This window comes from Strix uralensis, chromosome 1 (genome assembly GCF_047716275.1).
Source record: "Strix uralensis isolate ZFMK-TIS-50842 chromosome 1, bStrUra1, whole genome shotgun sequence".
Taxonomy (NCBI): domain Eukaryota; kingdom Metazoa; phylum Chordata; class Aves; order Strigiformes; family Strigidae; genus Strix; species Strix uralensis.
This window is the reverse complement of record NC_133972.1, coordinates 123,664,093-123,683,756: the sequence shown is the minus strand read 5'-3', so window position 1 is coordinate 123,683,756 and position 19,664 is coordinate 123,664,093. Positions and strand designations below refer to the sequence as shown.

At 40.8% G+C, this 19,664-nt stretch overlaps 1 protein-coding gene across 3 annotated transcripts in view; it reads left to right on the top strand.

Moving 5' to 3' along the window:
- Positions 1–19,664, top strand: part of OSBPL1A (oxysterol binding protein like 1A) — a 76,598-nt gene that overhangs the window by 21,672 nt on the left and 35,262 nt on the right. For all 3 annotated transcript variants that reach the window (XM_074879686.1, XM_074879698.1, XM_074879708.1), the window contains 4 exons: positions 157–258; positions 1,722–1,847; positions 3,017–3,098; positions 5,865–5,971. In XM_074879686.1, the coding sequence (XP_074735787.1) occupies positions 157–258; positions 1,722–1,847; positions 3,017–3,098; positions 5,865–5,971 (417 nt within the window). The remainder of the gene's footprint in view (positions 1–156; positions 259–1,721; positions 1,848–3,016; positions 3,099–5,864; positions 5,972–19,664) is intronic.

The window sequence follows — 19,664 nt, the reverse complement described above, 5'->3', positions numbered from 1 at the left end:
GCGAGACAGCACACTTTGCAAAACTGTTCTGACCAAGCTTTTTGTAAACTATAGTTGTTTTGCATCAAAACAGAGACAAAAACTTCTGAGTTAAGAGTAATTTCCTGCCTTACTGATTCATCATACTAATTTGGTGTTTTCTCCACATTGCTTTAGGTAAAATCTACAGACTGTTGCTTCTTTTCTGTCAGATGTTTTGATGACACTGTTCATCGTTTCAAGATTCCTAAAAATAGCCTTCCTTCTCAAACTAGAGAGGTAATATGACTCTTTATCAAAGACTTTAAAATGTAGTAACTTCTGTAATTAATAATTTACATACTTGCTATCCATACTTGGATGCATTAGTCGTGGGTTCAGTATCTTGATCATCAGGACTTGGTAATATATGTGCAGATATTGAATCTTTTAGCATGACTATAGGCTAAATAGCAAAAATGGATAGATTGTCATTCTGTTCTATAAAATTAGTGACACCTTGTTTTCCAGTTCTGTGCCTGTATTATGACCCATAGTGTAACTTCCTCTTTTCCTTCTCCATGTGGTAAATTTCTATAGCAACTTTATTCTATTTCACTTTCTTTCATAGTTGAGTATTCCAAACAAAAGAATATTTAATGGTACGTTCTACTCTTAGCCATTCTCCCAGATGACCTAACAAATTATATTTTCTTAAAAGGTGGGTCTGAAACAAGAGGAAAACCTTTTTGTTTTAGGGCTATTCATAGTGTAGTTCCTGTTGTACTTCTATAGGTGTACTAAGTAGAGATGAAGTAGGGGTGAAGGCTGCTAGAGTATTGTGTTCAGTTCTGGGGTCCCCACTATGAGAGATGCGAACATACTGAAGAGAGCCTAACAAAGGGACACTAAGATGATTAAAGGGACCAGAGTATCTCTATTGCTAGGAAAGGCTGAGAGAGCTGGGACTGCTCAGCCTGGAGAAGAGAAGGCTCAGGGGGATCTGGTCAATATATGTAAATATCTGAAGGGAGGGTGTGAAGAGGGACGGAGCCAGGCTTTTCTCAGTGGTGCCCACTGACAGGACCAGAGGCAATGGGCACAAACTGAAACAAAGGAGGTTCCCTCTGAATGTAAGAAAAAATATGAGGGTGACTGAGCACTGGCACAGGTTGCCCAGAGAGGTGGTAGAGTCTCCATCCTTGGAGATATTCAAAAACCATCTGGGCATGGTCCTGGGCAACCACCTCTAGGTGGCCTTGTTTGAGCGGGTGGGGGGGGGGCGGGGGGGTTGGAGCAGGGGACCTCCAGAGATCCCTGACAACCTCAGCCACTCTGTGATTCGATGAACAGGAAAAGAATCTGCCTCTTAATTATGATAGCACTTGAGGTTTTGTACAGAGTTTGCCATGCATAAGAAAGCAGACTTTGTCACAGGGACCTTGCTGTCTGAACAGGAACCCAAAGATGCAAAATATATTCCCTACAGTCTTTTCTTAATCGATGCAATTTTTTTAATGTGACTTCAGATAGACTAAAGGGTGGGTTAAAGTTTAATCAATTAAGTCTCTGACCACAGAGTATCTCATATTCAGTAAGTTAAAATTTTTAGCAATCTATTTTCCACTTATTAAGGTGTCTCATTTAATAATCAATATCTTATTCGCGTCAATAGAAAATTTAATTTTTTCTTTTGCTTGTATGTTGTTGCCTTCTGGGGATGACCTTTGAAATGTGTATTAACTACTTTTTTTTCCATTCAGAGTTGGCTGGAAGCAATAGAAGACCACTCTGCATATAGCACTCATTACTGCACACAGGAACAGTTGAGCAGTGATGATGAGGAAGATGATACAGTATCTGTTACAGACTTACAGGCTACACTGAAAGTATGTACCGAGTACTTGTCTCATGCATGTAGGCTCTTGCAGATTTAGTACTGTTTTGTGCTGAAATACTTTAGTGTACTTTTGGCCAAAAGTAATGATTCTTTCATCCCATGGATGCATTAATGCTTCTTGTATTTGCATTGCTTACTGTTATGTATTTCTATTCGGACTGTATGCATAAAATGGCACGTTTATTATAGCTACAGGGTTGTGGTTTTCAGTTTTACCAATACTACTGCAAGGTAGGAAGTTGCTTGAGACTTCCAGCCAGGAGAGGGAGCCTTGTGTACTGTAGTTGGTGACAGCAAGACTGAGGGATAACAAAGCTAAAGTTCAGCGAGCTTTACTTCTACAAAACAGGTGATGAAATGGCTTAGAAATGATCCTTTAACGGCTCAGGTCACATTAGATGCGTTGTACAGTGATTGCTCAGACCTGCGATGAAAATGAGTCTTCCTTGGCAAATCTAGCATTCAGCCTGTGATTCTTGCTTTTTGCCATACATATGCTTCTAAAATCTTTTACTTTAAGGGAAAGTTGACACTGCAACACAAAAATCTTCATGCGACTGAACTCTAAGTGGCTTGCACCATACCTTTTGGTACAAGAACTCAAAGTAGCTCATGGTGGAACAGAGACGGGAGGATAACTGGTGCTGGCAGTTCCCAGCAGCCTACAGAAGAAGATAGTATTATCTAATAGATAACAGTCTCAAAGTTCAAATGCAGGCTTGGAATATGATCTTGGGGTGGATTCCTGTATGTCACTGTACTTGCTGTACATCAGTTAACCTATGCGTTTGCTTATTTTGGCCTTAGGTTTGTCAAAGAACAAAAAATGGCTCTTCCTGGGTTTTCAAACTTTTTAATAAGAAGGGGGGGAAAAATGCAAAAGCGGTACATACAACATAGTTTTGGGGTTTGGTCTGCTATGCTAATTTAAAAGCCAGTCAGCAATATGATGTGCATAAATCTTCTGTTTGTTTGTGTGTCTTTGAAGGTACTTCACTTAATTTCTTTCAGTTTTAAAGTATCAGTCTCTGTCACTGGGAATCTTTGTTAAGATTTAATTCTGTGCAAATTTTAAAATTTCAGTATAGTTAAGAGACTAAATATACACTTCCTTTAGAACAAGGCACTTCTGAACTAGCTATCCTTGCTGTCTTTCAGAAAGCACAAGCATGCCAACAAAGACTCAGTAAAGAGATTTCAGACTTTCTTGCAATGGTTAAATCTTTGGACACTACAAAAGGTAAAACTTACTCTTCTAAAATGCAGTTTGTTACCAGGCAACTGATTTTTTTTTTTTTTCTTTTAAGCAACACATGCTTTAATTTCACTGAAATTAAATTTTCAGGAGCCTGAAAATACAGGACTGTGCTCCTCGTTGAACAAGACTCAAAGTAGCATACAGTAATTACTAAGATTTAAGATTTGGAGAAACAACTATGTTGATTGAAAGAAATTTTATTAGTGGCTGTAAATGTAGTGAAACTGCCTTTAGATATAACACTTACTGAGTAGTATTGTAGGAATATAACAGGGGTTCACTTTCAAGGTTTTAAAAAAGATCTGTAGTTGATAGCTTGTTGCAGAGCATAAGTGTCCTCTGACAGGTACAAAGAACTAGTTGTCTTACTGTAGCTTTCTCCTTAAAAAAAAAAGTCTTGTAGTGAGTAGAAACACTATGAAAGCTGAGGCATGATAATGAGGATGTGAAGTTTGTGAGATCACAAACTACACAGGGAACTGGAGGCATGGTGTGATGGGATATATTCCACAGACTTCTGCCTTGAGTTTTATGCTAGATTTGAACTTCTCAGGCTTCATTTTAAATAATAGTTCTTAACATGTACCTGGACTTCTGCAGCGTAACTGCCAAAAAATAGCACAGGCATCAAGCTGTTAGAGATTAGAACTTGTTTCATTTAATGCCTTAACCATGTACAGAAGTTGCTCACATACTAGACACATAAGAGTTCTGTAAGAACATCCAACTTGCTCCTTTGAACCTGAGTCCTAGTTACATATTGTGACTAAAATTTATGAAGCTCAGACTAGAGAGCAAGTTGTTTATCTGTACAGATCCGTAGTCTGTAATAGAACAGCAGTTTTGGAGGAAAAAAGTTCTTTCTCTTCCATCCCTGTGCCTTCCCAAAAGGAGTCTAAAATACAGCTCTTTCTCCATATGCTACTGGGGTAAGTTACTGTGTGATGTTAACCTATCTTGCACTAACTGAATTTTTACTGAATTTTTATTTCACAAAGAAAAGTAAAGCTTCATAATACATATGAGTTTTATTGGGAAGCCTTTGAAATTAATAACACAGTAAAACAGAATTCTTCACAAAAAAGCAGTTTGAAAATTAGTATAAGGTGGATAAATTCCCTTTGGTAGATGTAGGGACAGTTTCTCTGACCCCATATTGCTGACCTGAAGAACCAGCTTGGACATTCACTTTTTAAAAAAATACACAACTTGAGTAACCAAAACCCTTAGTAAAGCAAAAACAGATACTATCTCTTTTGTAGAAACTGCTAGTCTTGGCTGGTAGCAGTAGTAAGTTCCTATTTTCCTCCCAATGAATGTTTGTAACTCGATGGGTCAGTGAACTGTTCCTGGGTTCATGTATAACCTCTGTAGGTCTCAACAGAAAACTGCTGCAGCTCTCCCAGTTCTCACATTGGGTTAACGTGGTTTCTTTAAAGTATTCAAGTCCTCTGACTCAGAAGAATGCAAATTTCTGAGTTGAAAATCCCTCCATGTGGAACTTCTCCTAAAAGCTTTTGAGTAATAGAAGAATGGCTATCTTGAGACCTGATATTTAAAATTCTCTCCCTAACGGTCTCAACATGCTATTCTAAATCCAGGTATCGTTGAGATTTATGCATCTTAAATTGAGATTTATTATCTCAATTTATGCACTGAGATTTATGCATATATTGCAAATAAAGTTGTGTGCTGCCTCTCCTTCTAGAGGCACTAGCTGTTCTTGATAGCTGCTGTTAAGTAGAGATTCCTAATTCCAGTCAGTAGTGAGCTTTGGTATCCAAGACAATAATTAATGTGTGGATATGCACGATATCTTGTCCTGCACAAAGCAGTATAAGTTGCAAAATAAATTCAAGAACTGCCACTGCTGGACCTCCTAATCTTTATTGGTGTGACATCAACTTGAAGCACCCGTGTTACTAAATGGTGTCAACTGATCCTGGAGTCTGTGGTCACTAAATGAATGCTTATTTTAATTGCAACAAGCATGCTTCCTGAGAGAATGGTTTGCTTGACTTCTGAGGAATTGCTGCACATCACAAAACTTCAGATGAACTTAACACAATCAGCTGGTAGAAATTATTTATCATGGTTTCCTGCTGATTCTAGACATGTAGCCCCTTCTATAAGTGGTCACAGAAGTCAGGATATGAGATGGCATTGCTCTGCAAGCTGTACAACTTATCTAAGAAACGAGTCCATTAAAATAAGATCTCCTTCCCCTTTTATTGATCAGTGTCCTTGTAACTCCCCATCTATTTTTTCAAACCTAAATCTCCAGCTGCAGTGTGGTAAGCTTTTTCTCTTCTGTATAATACCATGGCAGAAGGCAAGAAAAGCTACATTTCTCACTTTAATTTACATTAAACCAGTGCAGTATCCCATGTATTTGAATTCTGTCACCTGGCAACTCTGAGGCTTTTAAGTGTAGAAAGTGGTTAAAACAAGGTTGTTGCTAGTCACTTTCCAGTGTCTCGCTGCTATAGCTTACCACCTCTGCTTTCTAAGCCATGCTGAAACAGAAACTTGATCCATTCATGTTCCATTTATATCAGTACTAGGGAAAGGATGCAAAACAAAGAACATAAGTTCCCTCAGTGCTACTTTTGCTTGCCCTTTCCTCACACAGATCACCAGTGTTCCTTTAGAATATGAATGTTATGTCTGTATTACTTAAAAAAAATAACTAAAAGAATCATGTAGTTTACAGTGTCCCCTAATGCTACTAATCTTTTGTGCTTTCAGGAATATCTTCTCCCCTCCTGCAAAAAGTTGATGTGGTCTCTGAAGTATCCCAGGAAACATGTGAGGCCCTGGCTGACTGCCTTAACCTATTCACAAAGCAAGAAGGGGTATGTACTGTGCTGCATGGGTCTATAGAGGGTTGGATAGCTTAGTATATTTTGCTATTCCCTGCTTACCTGTTAAAAAAATAAATACACAAACCCATAAAACTTCATATTGTTGGTAAGCTATCCTTTTGCATACTGAATGTGATGAAAACTCCTGCCTCTAGAGAAAGAGTAGCTGAGTTCCTCTACAAAAAATTTTAGTATTTGAGTGTTCAGAAGAGACACAGATTTTGCTTACAAACTACTGCTTGTAGTGTTCAAACAATGCTTGAATTCAATAAAGCAGTTGCTTTGATTTGAAGGTTAAAATATTGAGAAAGTTCATCTCTTTTTGTACTGGCTAACTGAAGTGTTGAACAATACTGCTTCTGAATTTGGTTTTCAGACCATGTGCTTAGTGGGTGTGCGAATGCTATCTGTTGAACTTCTGGCTTTCCCAGTGACAAATATCTTGCGTGGTGTTAAACATAATGCAAATGCTTCAGTTTGGGAATATATGTCAAACTTGCTAATTCCTGGGGTGGGAGATCTGGTATTTTTCTCCCCTCTTGAAGATACCCTGGTGCCATGGAATAAACTCGTCTTCCTGTATTGTGGTAACAGCACTCCCTCAGTTAGGCTCTTGTCATCAGTAAGCTGTGTTTCAAAATGAGGTTTGTGTTGGTGCTGTTAGTCTTCCAGTTATCTAACAGTGAGCTGCAAACACTGGCTCTATTGTCTAGGTTTGGTTTAAGATTTTTTTTTTTATTCCTTTCCAAGCCTTTTTGTCTCTAGTCACGAGTCTTCTAGACTTACTTGAGTCAAGCTCTAGCAGAGTGAAACAAGCATTGCTTTTTTACATTGAGTTTTTTCTTAATCTAATATTAAAGTTGCCAGTTCCATTTGTGGGTGAGGGGGAAATTGTTACAACAGTGGGTGTGTAGTGTTAGTTAGTATTCCTTAATTGTGTTGGCATCTTGCTTGAAGCCAGACTAAAATAGCTTTCCAGAGTGGAGTATGGCAAAACATATGGTGAAATTGTAATTTCACCTTACTTGAACTTGAACAGTCTCAGTAGGTGTTACAGAGGCCTTATTTTAATGTAGAAGCACATAGATTTGGGCACAGAGGGATAGGCTGAGGTGTGAACTTGAATTTCCATCATAGCTAGTGAAATCAATCGGTCATGACAGAGAGATGATGTGATCCTGGAGAGTTTTGTGTCTTGGTATTTTTAAACTTCAAACTACTGCAATTCCAGAATATAATGCAGGCTTTTAAAGACACCATAAGCTCATAAGGGAAATGACAGCAGCAATCTCTTCATAAGACTTGAACCTTTCCAAAAAGTTATGATCCTTGAGCCATTACTGTTCTTAACAAAACCAAATGCTGTGGGTTTGTCTTTTGTGAGACAGGGCCCTGTTCTTCTGTTATTCAGTGTTGATTTCTAGACTGTAGTTACGTTGGCATTGCAAAAGCAGTACATTGGGTTCTGCATTAGGACATGATAGGACCCCAATTAAATGCTTTAGTATTCCTTCCAAGTGTATTGAATAGTAAAGTGTAACTCTAAAATATCAAGCTCCAATATAAAAACTTGTCTAAAATACTCTTTAAAAAAATATCTTTTTTTAGTGTTTGTTTCTCTTCTGATTATGATCTCAATAATGAAGTTAGGGCTTAGGTGTTGTAAATGTTTGGGAACAACTGCCATGAATGCTCTGCTCTGGTAATAATTGGCTGCTGTTAACTTACCTTCAGGAAGGATAATTCTACCAAAATAAGTTAAAAGCTTCTTTCCTGCCTGTCCTGTTGTCTCCGAGTCTCTTTTGTGGTCAGCTGGACTGTTTGACTGCAGCTTGTCTGACTGGGACTCCCTGGTATGACTCCTCCGAGTAGAGAGGAATGAGTGGCTCACAGTGCCCTTCAACTGTGTTGCGCATGTCCTGTGAAGTCTGGTTCTCTAGAGGGAACGTTTTCTCAGGCTTGGTACCTTTCTATCTTGCCTCCTTAAGGAGAATTCTTTTCCCTCTAACTTAAATTGTCAGCATACCAGAAGCCACTGCTTGACTCATGAGGAGAGGCTGCTAACTTCAGGAAGGGTACCCACAGTGAATGCGCTTTTTTGCCTTTTAGAGAAGACTTTGTTCAGTATTGCCCATCTCCGTGCTGGGTAAATCGTAGCATAATTGTGAAATATGCAAATGAAACTGCTAATACAGCACTAAGAAAAAAAAAAAAGCTATAAGGGTTCGACTCTTCCCCTTGCGTTAGAAATGGTGCAGGAGCGTGGTATCCAAACGCTCCATCTGTCCGCTGCTTCTCCCCCCACCCCCCCCGCCGCCCCCGGTGCCGCTGCGCAGGGCTGGGCGCGCGCCTCGACCGGCGGCGGCGGGAGAGCGCGCGCCCGGGTTCGGGCGGGGGGGGTGGGGGGGGCGCGGCCCGCGGCGGCTCCGGGAGGACGGGGGAGGGGGGGCCGCAGCACCGTGCCGGCGAAGGCGTGACCTCGCCGCTCCGCACGGCGGGGGCTGCTGTGACGCCACGGAGGGGAGCGGGGCGGGGGAGCTTCCAAAAATAATCCGCTGCGGCGGGGCTCCGCGCGGGGCGGGCCCTGGGACCCGCGTACCCCGCGGCTCCGGCGGGAGGGTCCCGCTCCGAGAGCGGCGGGCAGGAGCCCCTGCGCCGGCGGCGGGGCGGGGGCCGGGCAGGGGCGGGGGGGCGCTCGGCCCCTCAGGCCATTTTTAGCCGGGCCGGGAGCCGACTGCCCCCCCGCTATCCCGGGTTGGTTCTTCCTCCGCCCCGTCTCCATCCCCCGCCCCGCTCCTTCTCGGCGGGACCCGGGGCAGCGCGCGCCGCGCCCCGCCGTGGCGGCCGCCCGAGCCCGCGGCCTGGCGGCGGGTGAAGGGGCCGCCCGGTGCGCGGCCCGGCCCGGCGGGCGCTGCTGCCGCCGCTGCTCCTGCCGCCGCTGCCGCCGCCGCTGCCAGGCGGGGCGGCTTTCCCCGCCGCGCGGGGCGGGGCCTGGGAGCGGCCGCCTGCCCCAAGTCGGTTCCGCGGTATGTAGCGTGCGTGATGGGTTGGGTTTGGGTGGGTTGTTTTTTCCCTTCTTGACATTGGGATGAACCCTTCAGTGTCAAGCGGAGAAGGCAGAGATGAGCACAGATACATCTCGCCGAGCCATCGGAGCGTGCGAGGGAAGGACGGAGATCGTTTGACTGCTTTAATCTGAGCGTTTATTGAGGCGTTTGTGTCGGAGCTAGTGCAACTTGAAACGTTTTCTGCAGTGACTTTGGCACAAGGTTAGTAAGTATTGTTTCAAAGCAGGACTTCCCTTGTACTATATCTAGCAGATACCAGAACCCGCATTCCAAAAACGGTTTGAGTACAGTATTTTGGTATTCTAAGATATTTTTATATAGTCGTGGGAGAAGTTTAACTTAAGGTTCTTTGCCACCTATTATCTCTGCTAGATTTTCTGGGTGAGTTTAAAATTCATCTCCCAATACTTGAGCTGCATGCACTGAAGCTGTATGAAACTGATAAGAAAGGTATTCTTTAAAGAAATCAGCTTTTTTTTTTTTTTTTTCCCAGCTTACTGCTTTATTAACCAGTGCTGGATAAAACCTGCTGATGAGTCACTTGACTCTCCTAAGTTTCACTTTTAACATCAAAGGTTATATTTAACGGTAAATTAAGAGCTCGTATGTGTTTAGAACAAATAGCAGTTGTAAACTGACTTCAGTAATCTGTGGCTTTGATGTTCTTTTGAGGGTGTGTCATTATTTATAGTTTGGTTGGTTTGGGTTTTTTTGAAAAGGGAATTTGTTTACAAGCTGAAGAAAAAACCTTAGCTGATGAGAGAAGGCATTCAGAAAAGGTTTCTTCATTTCTTGATTTAAATGAGTTGTATACTCAGCTAGGTAGAATTTGTCATAACAAATTAAGCTTGTCATTTTTACAGAAACTTTAAGGTCAAAATACTGCAGGTCATAGTCCTTGGATTTAGTTATCTTTACCATGGCGTAACATGCTATCTCTTGTATGTATAACTGACGTACTGTAAATAAAAAATGTGCACGCAGTTCAACTAGCAAATATTAATCTCTAGAAGTTCAGTGTACTGCCTTAGTTTATTTCATATTTCTTGGAAACATAGTGGAATGTCCAAGGGTTAGATGTGTCTGTATGTGTTCTTGTGAATGAGCGCATGCATGCTGTTCAGGATACCAATAGTTCTTAATACATGTCTGGTTTGTGGTCTGTGAGACGTATATGAGCATGGCTGTTACAGCTTGGACCTACTACCTTATTGGATTGTGAATGAAGAAGGTGTGTGTCCAGATGACTCCTTAATAAGACTTTTTATTTTCCATTTCCTTGTGGAGGTGAAGGGAGCAGTGATGGCACACTGCAGTCAAGGGAGAACTGTTGATATGGGCACCCAGATCAAATCTGTCTAGAAAAGTCCTGGAGTCTGTCAATAGTCCTTTTCTGCCACCTAGCAATATAGTCAGCTACATTAATCTTTATAAGGTCTTGGGAGCCTTTGGTGTGAGGGAGGGAGAAATGAAGAGGGGGCGAGGGAGTGAAATAAAATCAGGGAAGCTACGAAAGAAGTTGATTTTATGATTTCTGAGTTAAGTCTGGGGAGGGAATCATGTCTTGGCTGGCTGTTGTACTAGACCTAGAACCATAGAGTCCTTAGCCCCTCACGTCATGAAACCAGTGCCTGTGTTTCTCTGCTTTTTTTCTACTTGTGTTTACAAACAGATGACAGCCCTATTTTTCTTCAAGATTTTTTTTCTTCCTTTCAGTCACTGGCGCACAACAGAGTGATTCTGTTGTCCGTTCTGTTCTGTGGCTCTTGCTGAAAATAGTGGAAATCCAGGGAAGACCTCAGTGCGTCAAGGCCTGTAGGCAATGTCCCAAACAACTGAAAGGCTGTTCAGCCTGTAAACTTAGGGAAGGGAGGAGAGCAGTTTTCAGACAGTTGATGATTACACTGGGCACAACAAAAGGTGTCTGGTGTTGAGAGACTTGAGATGCATCTGCATCAAAAAAACCTTTATTGGCTGTAGGACCCTCTGACTGTCTTGATTCTTCCCCTCTCCTCCAAATGAGTAGAAATGTACTTGAAATACCTAGTGTGGCTCGATTCTTGTTCGACAGTGACAAGTTCATTGGAAGCTTCTCTGTGCTCAAACAGGTGCCTAGATAAAGACTGATGTTTCTCCCTTATGCAGAAGAGCATGGGATATAACATGTTGTGGAATGATGTATAGGCATGGCATATAAGAGAACAAAGGTACTGACAGGAAAGGCATTTGGCAGGTTGTTTCTCCTGCTAGAACATCGGCAGTTCTAGTTATGCCTTGGTGATTCTTGCTGTACTAATTTTTGGGTGCTGTATATGCATGTGTCTCTTCATCTGTGCTTAAAGCTCTAAAGAGAAAATATTCAAATTGGAGGAACTTGATAGTGAAATGTTTGCAGATGACATAGTGTTCTTCCTCTGGAAGCATTTTTTTTCCTGCTATGGTACTGCAGCCTTGCAGATAAAAAGCTAACTACAGGTCTGTGAAGACAACATCCTTATCAGTATTATGTAAAGGAAGCAGTTTAGTGAGTCCAAAGTATCTAGGAGATAGGGAAGTTTAAAAATGTAACTTTTTTCAGAGGCTTTCCTAGAGAAACCAAGACTGAATAGGTCACCAGAGTGGGCAGAGAAACTAAGCAGCAGCCCAGATGGAAGCTTGTTAAAATAACAAATACTGGGACTCCATTCAGGGAAAAGATAAGTAAATATTACTGCTTCTCTTTTATAAAAGGTTATCATGTGTGTTGACAGAATGCTTAAATTTTGCAGCAGTTGTTAAGATCTTTGGTCCAGCGATGTATACGAAAGGCTTCTGAGTGGTAGACAGTCCTGGCTGACAGAAGGACACCTGGCTGTTACTGTAGGACAAAAGATGAATGCTACTGGTCATTGTAGTACAGAAGGGTCCCAATTTGTTTTCTTTTTTTTCCATAAGAGTGTGCACTTTGAAAGTTAACCTTTTTCTTTACAGCTGGTAATATGTTTGGATATAATCTGCTGGCAAAGTGACGTACTAATTTATAGTGACAGAGAAACTGTTGCTGACTAGTAGTTCTACGAGCCTATGTGAAAGCTGGTCACACAACCTGTCGGAAGGCATTCTCCACTTGGTACTGTATTGCCCAACTCAAAGCACGCTGCTAACCTGTTCTTGCACTTTCCAGAGTGGATTAATGCTTTTTCAAAGCTTGTCTTTTAGGTATTTTTTTCTTGGCAGTTGTTTGTTGAGCAGCCTTGTGTAAACCAACTTGGAAGGCATTCATGGGCCTCTGGGGAAACACAGTGCAAAAACATACTGGTTTGAAACGAGACCCCTTCTCACTGTGCTCCTGCAGCTCCCACTCTGAGGTTTACTTCTGAGGTCTTGTCTATGACTTGTTTGGAGTTTTTATTCTTAATGCAAAAACATGGAGAAAAAGGGCTTAGCTGAGGCTGCAGGGGGGAAAGATCAAGCAGCAATCAAGTTCAATGGAATAGTATTTGATATAGCAAGCTTCTCAGATAGGAATTAGCAATTTGGTTTTCTGTGAATGTATTTGAAGAATGGTGTTCTTGTCTTTGTGTAAGCTGATAGGAACAAAAAAATGCATAACATGTAAATTTTCTTTCTGTGTTCTCACTACTTACTGCTATGAGGATATTGTTTGGTTTTCTCTCCTTCATGCTTGGAAAACAAACTGGAGTGAGAAGGGTGCACACTTTTATTGTTCTAGTGTCATAGTGATTTCATAATGGCATGTAAAGCTGATCAGCTTGTTTTCAGTGTTCTGTCTTAAAGTGTATTGACGTGTTTTGGAAGAACGGATGAACAGCAGAGTTTGAAAACTTGGTAGCTCCCAGACAGCCAGTGTATTGTGAGCTAAGGAGTGGTAATATTTCAGGAAAAAAAGAAGCGGCAAAACCAGGATTTCAGGCTGAACCTCTGTGCATAGCACCATACTTGTTAACTTTGTTTACTGGGATTTGGCATGGAAGTGTGTGAGATACTTGACTGCAGTGGCAGTCTGGCTGAGTGGTCTGGCTTTGTCTCAGCTGCGTAAAACATCAGAATGCTGAACTGGGTAACTGTGGTCACTCACATTTACTAATTCTCTGGAGATATATTCTCCTTCCCGACGTTTCTTTCTTGACACTTAGGGTTTTTACAATGCCTTTTTTCCTTGTAAAGCTGATAAAAGCTAGTTTCTTAGAAGTAATTTCTAAAGTTGTTATTCTACACATGGAAAACACATTTCATGTAGCCTGTCCAGTACTGGATATTAACACGTGCTTTTGAGGGAGATACGATATTTAACTTTTTATTACCCATATGTTTTGGGTGAGGTTGTTTTAAAGGGTTGTCTCTGAGTAGCATAAGTAACTTAAGGTCACTTAAAGTGTCACGTAACTTTTGTCAAATTATCTTAAATTTGCCGTCGGGTGGATTTGGGGTATGTTTTATTTGGCCTCCTTAAATGTCAGTGATTTTAGATCTCTTGCCTTATGGCCTAGTAGGCTGTCCATGTGCAATTGTATAGCCTTTTCTTGAATAAGGGAGGTTGACTGAATCTAAACTTTTCTGCTGTTCTTTGCTGTGTTTTTAGTTGGTGTATTTTAGTCTCTTCTGGTTCCATGAAATATAGGGGTCTTCTAGCCATGAAGAATAAAATGGATAATCTCCCATTTAGACACTAGTAGTGTGTGTGGGAGGGTATGTTGTCTTTTTTTTTTTTTTTTATAATTCACTTGGTCACAATCATGGCTTTTCAACCAAAACTGCTTTTTTCACTTTTTTATTCAATGACTCCTCAGAGTTGATACTATTTTTATAATAGAGGTAAGCTGCTGTGGAATTTGACCTCTTGTCTGATTTGTAATCTCATGAACCGAACCTGTACCTGTTGGCCCCTCTCTCTCCCCCCCAGACAGCCAGTGACTTTAAAAGCTTTTTTGGTTTTAATATTCAGAAGTGTGTTATCTCTGCTTGTTGTGCTGTCCAGTGGAAAAATGCGTTAGTATGATGCTGACTGCTGAGTCACTGAGGTTATCACTAAAATTAGTAAATGGGCTGTGTTTAGAAAGTGTTTATGTACTGAAAATAAATCACTGGTATTATAGCTTTTCTTAAAGGTACATGCCAGGCCAGGTCATCAAGGAATGTTAGTAATCTCTTTCTCCAGAGTGCTTGTATTGTTCTTAACATCACCCCCTTTAAATGCATCTGTAATAATCTTTAAAAATAAATGTGTTCAGTGTTATGTACAAATGGGAAGTGCAGGCCCATGCCATCCTGTAAGGACAGTTGATAAGCACACACAAAACAAATGATGCTCCGTTTATAGTGAAGAGCTGAGCTGAATGTTGCTGCACAGGAGTGGTAAGGTAGAGGGCCTCTTATGAATAAAGTGTATCCATTTGTTGTGAATATCTTGAAGAGTCCAGTATAAGAGAATGTCCAGCTTTGATGTAAGCATAGCCCTCATCTGAATATCTCATCTTTGTAGAATGCATTTGGGAGTGACACCTGTGATGTGCTTACTTTGCTTGCATAGCTTTACGTGGAGCCACTTGTCAGGTAAATGTGGATTCAGTCAGTGGTTTTGAATAGGAATGTTTTCCCTCCTCTCATACTTGTCACTGCTGCATTATTAATGTTAAAACTTGGGCATCAGTGCAATAACTCTTGGATCCATAGGTACACTAGGAGACTTTGAGAATGGCTTTAAAGCGTGCCTATTTGAAGGAAGTCTGCTGTGTATGTCATAATGTAGGGGTACTCCTTAGCTTAGAACAGTTTAGTCACAGAAGCAGACTATAAACTTTTTCCTCTGCCAAAGCTGCACTGCTTCCATAACATAAGCTTGTTCAGGTATGTTGTTTGACCCTTGAATAGAAATACAGCTTCCTATTAAACTTGAAATTTAATAGTGTTGCTATTGCAGGTCCCTTTTTTTGAGTCAAGAGCTATGGCAGGAGAAAAGGGTAAGGAGAACAAAACTACTCTCACCTTGTCTGGAAACATTCGGTTTAATTGATCAGAGCATCGGCCTCTAGGCCTTGTGCAGGTCTACCATAGCAGAAAAGCATCTGCAGGAACTTGGAGGATTTGAACTGCTAGACATGAACTAATGGGGCACAGTTGTACACAGGGATTTTATCACTGTGGTGAGGAATAATCTTAAATTGTAAAAATAATGGTGTAGCTCCTCTAGGTAATGTGGTAATCCATATATGTCAGCAGTTTATACCTTTCTGGAAATGCCAACAAGACTATTAATTGTGGAAATATTCTGTGCTGTGCATGCAAATTGGATTGTCTGTTGTTCCAGTGAAACACTTTGCTGCAAGGTCAGACAAATCAAATTGAGAAAATGAGCTGGCTGAGCCTCTAAAACAGGTTGAAACCTTAGACAGTTGCATCTGTGCCTATGGATAGCAGAAATCTAGTTTAGTCTGACCACATTTCAAGCCAAGGACTAAACTTTAATCTCATAGAATAACAAAATGGAAGTGGTTGGTAAGGACCCCTGGAGGTCTTGTGGTCCAGTCCCTCTGCTCAGGCAGGACCACCTAGAGCTGATTGTCCAGGACCATGTCCAGATTGCTTTTGAGTACCTCCAAGGTACTCAAGATTCCATAATTTCTCTGAGCAACTTGCGCCAGTGCTCAGTCACCCTCACAGTAAAAAAGTTTTGATGTTTAGAGGATATCTCCTGTGTTTCCACTTGTGCCAGTTGCCTCTTGTTCTGTCAGTGGGCACCACTGCGAAGAGCCTGGCTTCATCTTATTTGCACCCTGCCTTCAGGTATTTATATAGATTGATGAGATCCACCCTAAACCTTCTCTAGCCTGAGCAGTCCTTTGACATCCACACAGTACTTAAGAGGCAGTCCAGTGCAGTAGTTCTAGACAATTTCAAGGAACTATGTGTCATAGATCAGCTGATGACATATGATCAGTGTTTTTTTACTATTGTCTTTGCTCCCACATACAATTTATTGAATATAAAAAGTGATGTGTCACTCTAGACTGTCAGACCCTGTTTCAGCTTGGGATGGGAGAACTCTTGCGTTCCTTAGACTTACTTTCATCAAACCTACCTTCTAGTTTTATTCTAGCAGCCAGTGGTTTTTGTTGGAGAAGCTCATAAGAGTTTACTAGAAGTTTAAGCTGGGGCCGCTTCTGCCTCTGAACTGATGCTACTGGATTGCATATTGGGGAGTAATAGAAGATTTATCAGTAAATAGCTTTGCTACAGTGTTAAGTATGTATCTGGGGGAGAAGCAGGCTTGTTTTACCTACTCAATTCATCTTTGGTTACTTTTTGCACAAGAAGGACCTGAGTAGCAATGAGTAACACACTGAATTCTTGCAACAAAGAAAAAAAAAAACTAACACTAACAACAAAAAAAACCCCACCAGATAAAAGGGCAAAAGTGTTTGAGATCATTCATAATCAGAGAAGATCTGTTCCACGGAATGAGACTACTTGGATTATCTAGCTGTTCTGCATGGCAGTGGTGGTGTTCTGTAATGTTTCCTTGTAATATATCAGTAGGATCATATTTTGGGATAATTTTAGTGGCTTTAGACTGTAGCAATTATTTCTGACAAAAATAAGAACTGGGAGGCAGTATTGCACATTTTGTTCTCAATATGCAAATATTTTTTTGCTAATTTGATCTGAGGTTGTGAACTTTCCATTTGGATTTCTGTAGCCCAAAGCATAGTTATCTGTTTGTTCTAACTGCCGGGTGAACTGCTGTACCACATATTCTCATGTCAGGAAATGTTTTATCAGCCTACCCAGTGCCTAGCTGATGGCCATTGCCTGCTTAGGGGTAAGAACAAAACAGTCTCTCTGAGGAAATTCATCCCTAAGAAGAGATCAACTTCTTAATGCTGCAAGTCGTTCTAAAACCTGAAGTAGAAGTGGGATTTCTGCATTTGTGTCTGTCTTTGAAGTCTGATTCTTCAGTACTGGAAAGCTGAGAAGAGCCTGTTCTGGACTATAGCAAATGAGAATGCTTTCCAAGATGGATTTTGCTTGTAGATCAGAATTCCAGCACTGTGTTGTGAAACTCACCATGGACTTCTGGCCTGTGTAGGAGTTCAACTTTTTAAATTTTCAACTAGTTTGGTTACCATCCAAAGTGAAATAAAAACCTGAGTTTTTCATAAATGCAGAACAACTGTACAGCATGCATGTTTGTTTTGGAATTGCTTTTTAAAAAACCTGTCAGTTATTCTTCATGAATAATTAACAAGATTCCCAATGCAGAGCTTGTAGAACAGACAACCAGCTTCAGAAGTGTTAATTTTTTAATAGGAAGTTGGTTTCACTCTGAGTCAACAACATGTCCAGTTGTGTAGCAGCACTAGTAAGCCAGTACGAGCCAACAAAAACATAGCAAAAACATGACAGTTACTTCAAAAGATAAAACATTAATATACGCATTCGCTGTGATCCAACTGGGAAGAAGTGTGGGGGAGAGGATACAAAGGGGTTGATCAAAGTAATCAGTGGTGTATACCGAAAAATACTTAAGGGAAGTAGTTAGATCAAAACTGCCTTAAGATCTATTTTCAAAACAGTCCTTTAGAATAAAAAGGAAATGTTTCCTGTGTGCTTTCTTAAGAACCCTTACATCTTAAAGTCTGGTCTCTCTGTTTGTGAGACTAGCAAACTTCAAAGATGTCCAGAGTCTCTCAAAGGAAAAAGATGCAAAAAAAGTTCCTACCAGATCTGAAAACCTGCAGTAATATGCTGTTCTAGTCCTGTTGGCATCAGTATAATATATCAGCTTGAATGAGACCCTTAGTTTGGGTAAAGTTACTTGTGGCATATGCCTCTGGGGAAATAGATGCTTAATCTCGCTAGGGCTACAAAGTATCTTTGGGGTGTGATTTTTTTTTTTTTTTTCTTTTTTTTTTCTTCTGGTAATCTTGTAGCTCTGCAACTTGAAACAATCTTCCCAAACATGTACATCACTGCTGATGTCATTCAGTCCCAGCTTGTTTTGGCATAAACTATTGGCAAATATGAATAGCAGCCATATTTAATTTCAGCTTTGCTCAGAATAGAAACAATACTTAACAGAAAATGACAAAATCAGAAGGCTTTTTGTTTGAACTCCTGATATTTGACTAATCATTATTATAATACTGGAATGCAAGTAGGGACAGAATGCACTCTGGAAACTGGCAACTCCTACAGCTTTCAAACCTAAGGTAGACTTCACGAGATTTATCAGTTTACAGTTAAATTGTTGAAGTAAAATGTGAAAAACAAATACTTTTGAGAGGAAGACTTGGAATTGCCATTAAGTCCCACTAGAAACAAACCAGAAAAAGCTCTGTTAAGTCTTGACCAGTGCAGGATCACTTTGAAGAAAGCAGTTTCTCTGATAGAAAAGCTTAAATCCAAGTTTTTAAGCCAAAACCTGCATTCTAATCTGCAATCAGAAATGAAGTCTTTGCAGCTTGTTCTTGCACTCCTAGATGGGTTCTTGGCACAAACTGCAACATTCTCTGCTGGTTAAAACTGCGGTGCTTCATCAGCCTCTGAATAAACAAACTTTGACATAGCCAAATGTGGAAACAGAAGAGGAGAAGGAAGGCAGCAAGGTCCATGTTGAGGAGGACGTTTCAGTGTCTTAGGAGGGAAAGGTAGGAGGCAAACATTCTTTGTCCCTAGCATGTGGATAGTTCAGAAACTGTTAATCTAGGCAGTCTTGAATTACAAATTTTTATAATAGACTTGTATGTTGGGAGAAGGATGCTGACTGCTCTCAGCATCTCCAGCTCTTCTTTTGAATAACAGTTGTCTTACTGCCTTGATGCTTGCCTGTGTTGACATGATCCTGCCAAAATCTGAGTTTTTTCTGTGTGGACGATAGCTTGGCTCTTGCTTCTAGCAGTGGTTACACTATCTCTTTCTAAGTTTTATGATCATATCTGGTCCTCTCCTTCATTGGCAGAATTTTAATATTTTAATAAGTCAAATATAGGAAAATATTACAACTCTGTACTCAGAAGAATGAAATGTAGCCTTCCCAAATCAGCCCTTGCTAAACTCCTCCCCTTGAACTTTTGAGATGAACGTTCGTAGTTGACTAACAATGAATCCTTGTGCTCATCTGGGGAATGATTGAGGCAGAGTCTTATGAGTTGCTTTACGAAGTCTGTGGTTTCTTCTGTAGGCTTTGAGTTGGGATGTGAGTAGATAACCAGGACTTCAAATTGGTGCGTATGGGGTTTGCTTGTGTGTATGGGTGTCTTCCAGCTTTTTACAAGTGTGACATTTCCTATGTATGAGCCTGGAAGAACGCTAAATGTTATGTTAGCCTTCTGAGGGTTTTTTTTCTCTTGAATTTGATGATCTCAATAAGATGTGGTACTCTGATGCTGTAGCTGTAGTCAGCTGGCCAGGCTTCTGAGATGAAGACTGATGCTGTCTTGTGATACAGTAAGTAACCCTTTACCTATCATCAGTGAGCTCAGCTTACCTCCTTGATTAACTGATCACATCTTGTTTTGCATTTCAGCAGTTGCACTAGCAGTAGTTCAAGTCACTGGCAAGTGCTAACTATTCTCTTTTTAACTAGAGATCTGATAGATCTCTGAAGCTGGGTAAAT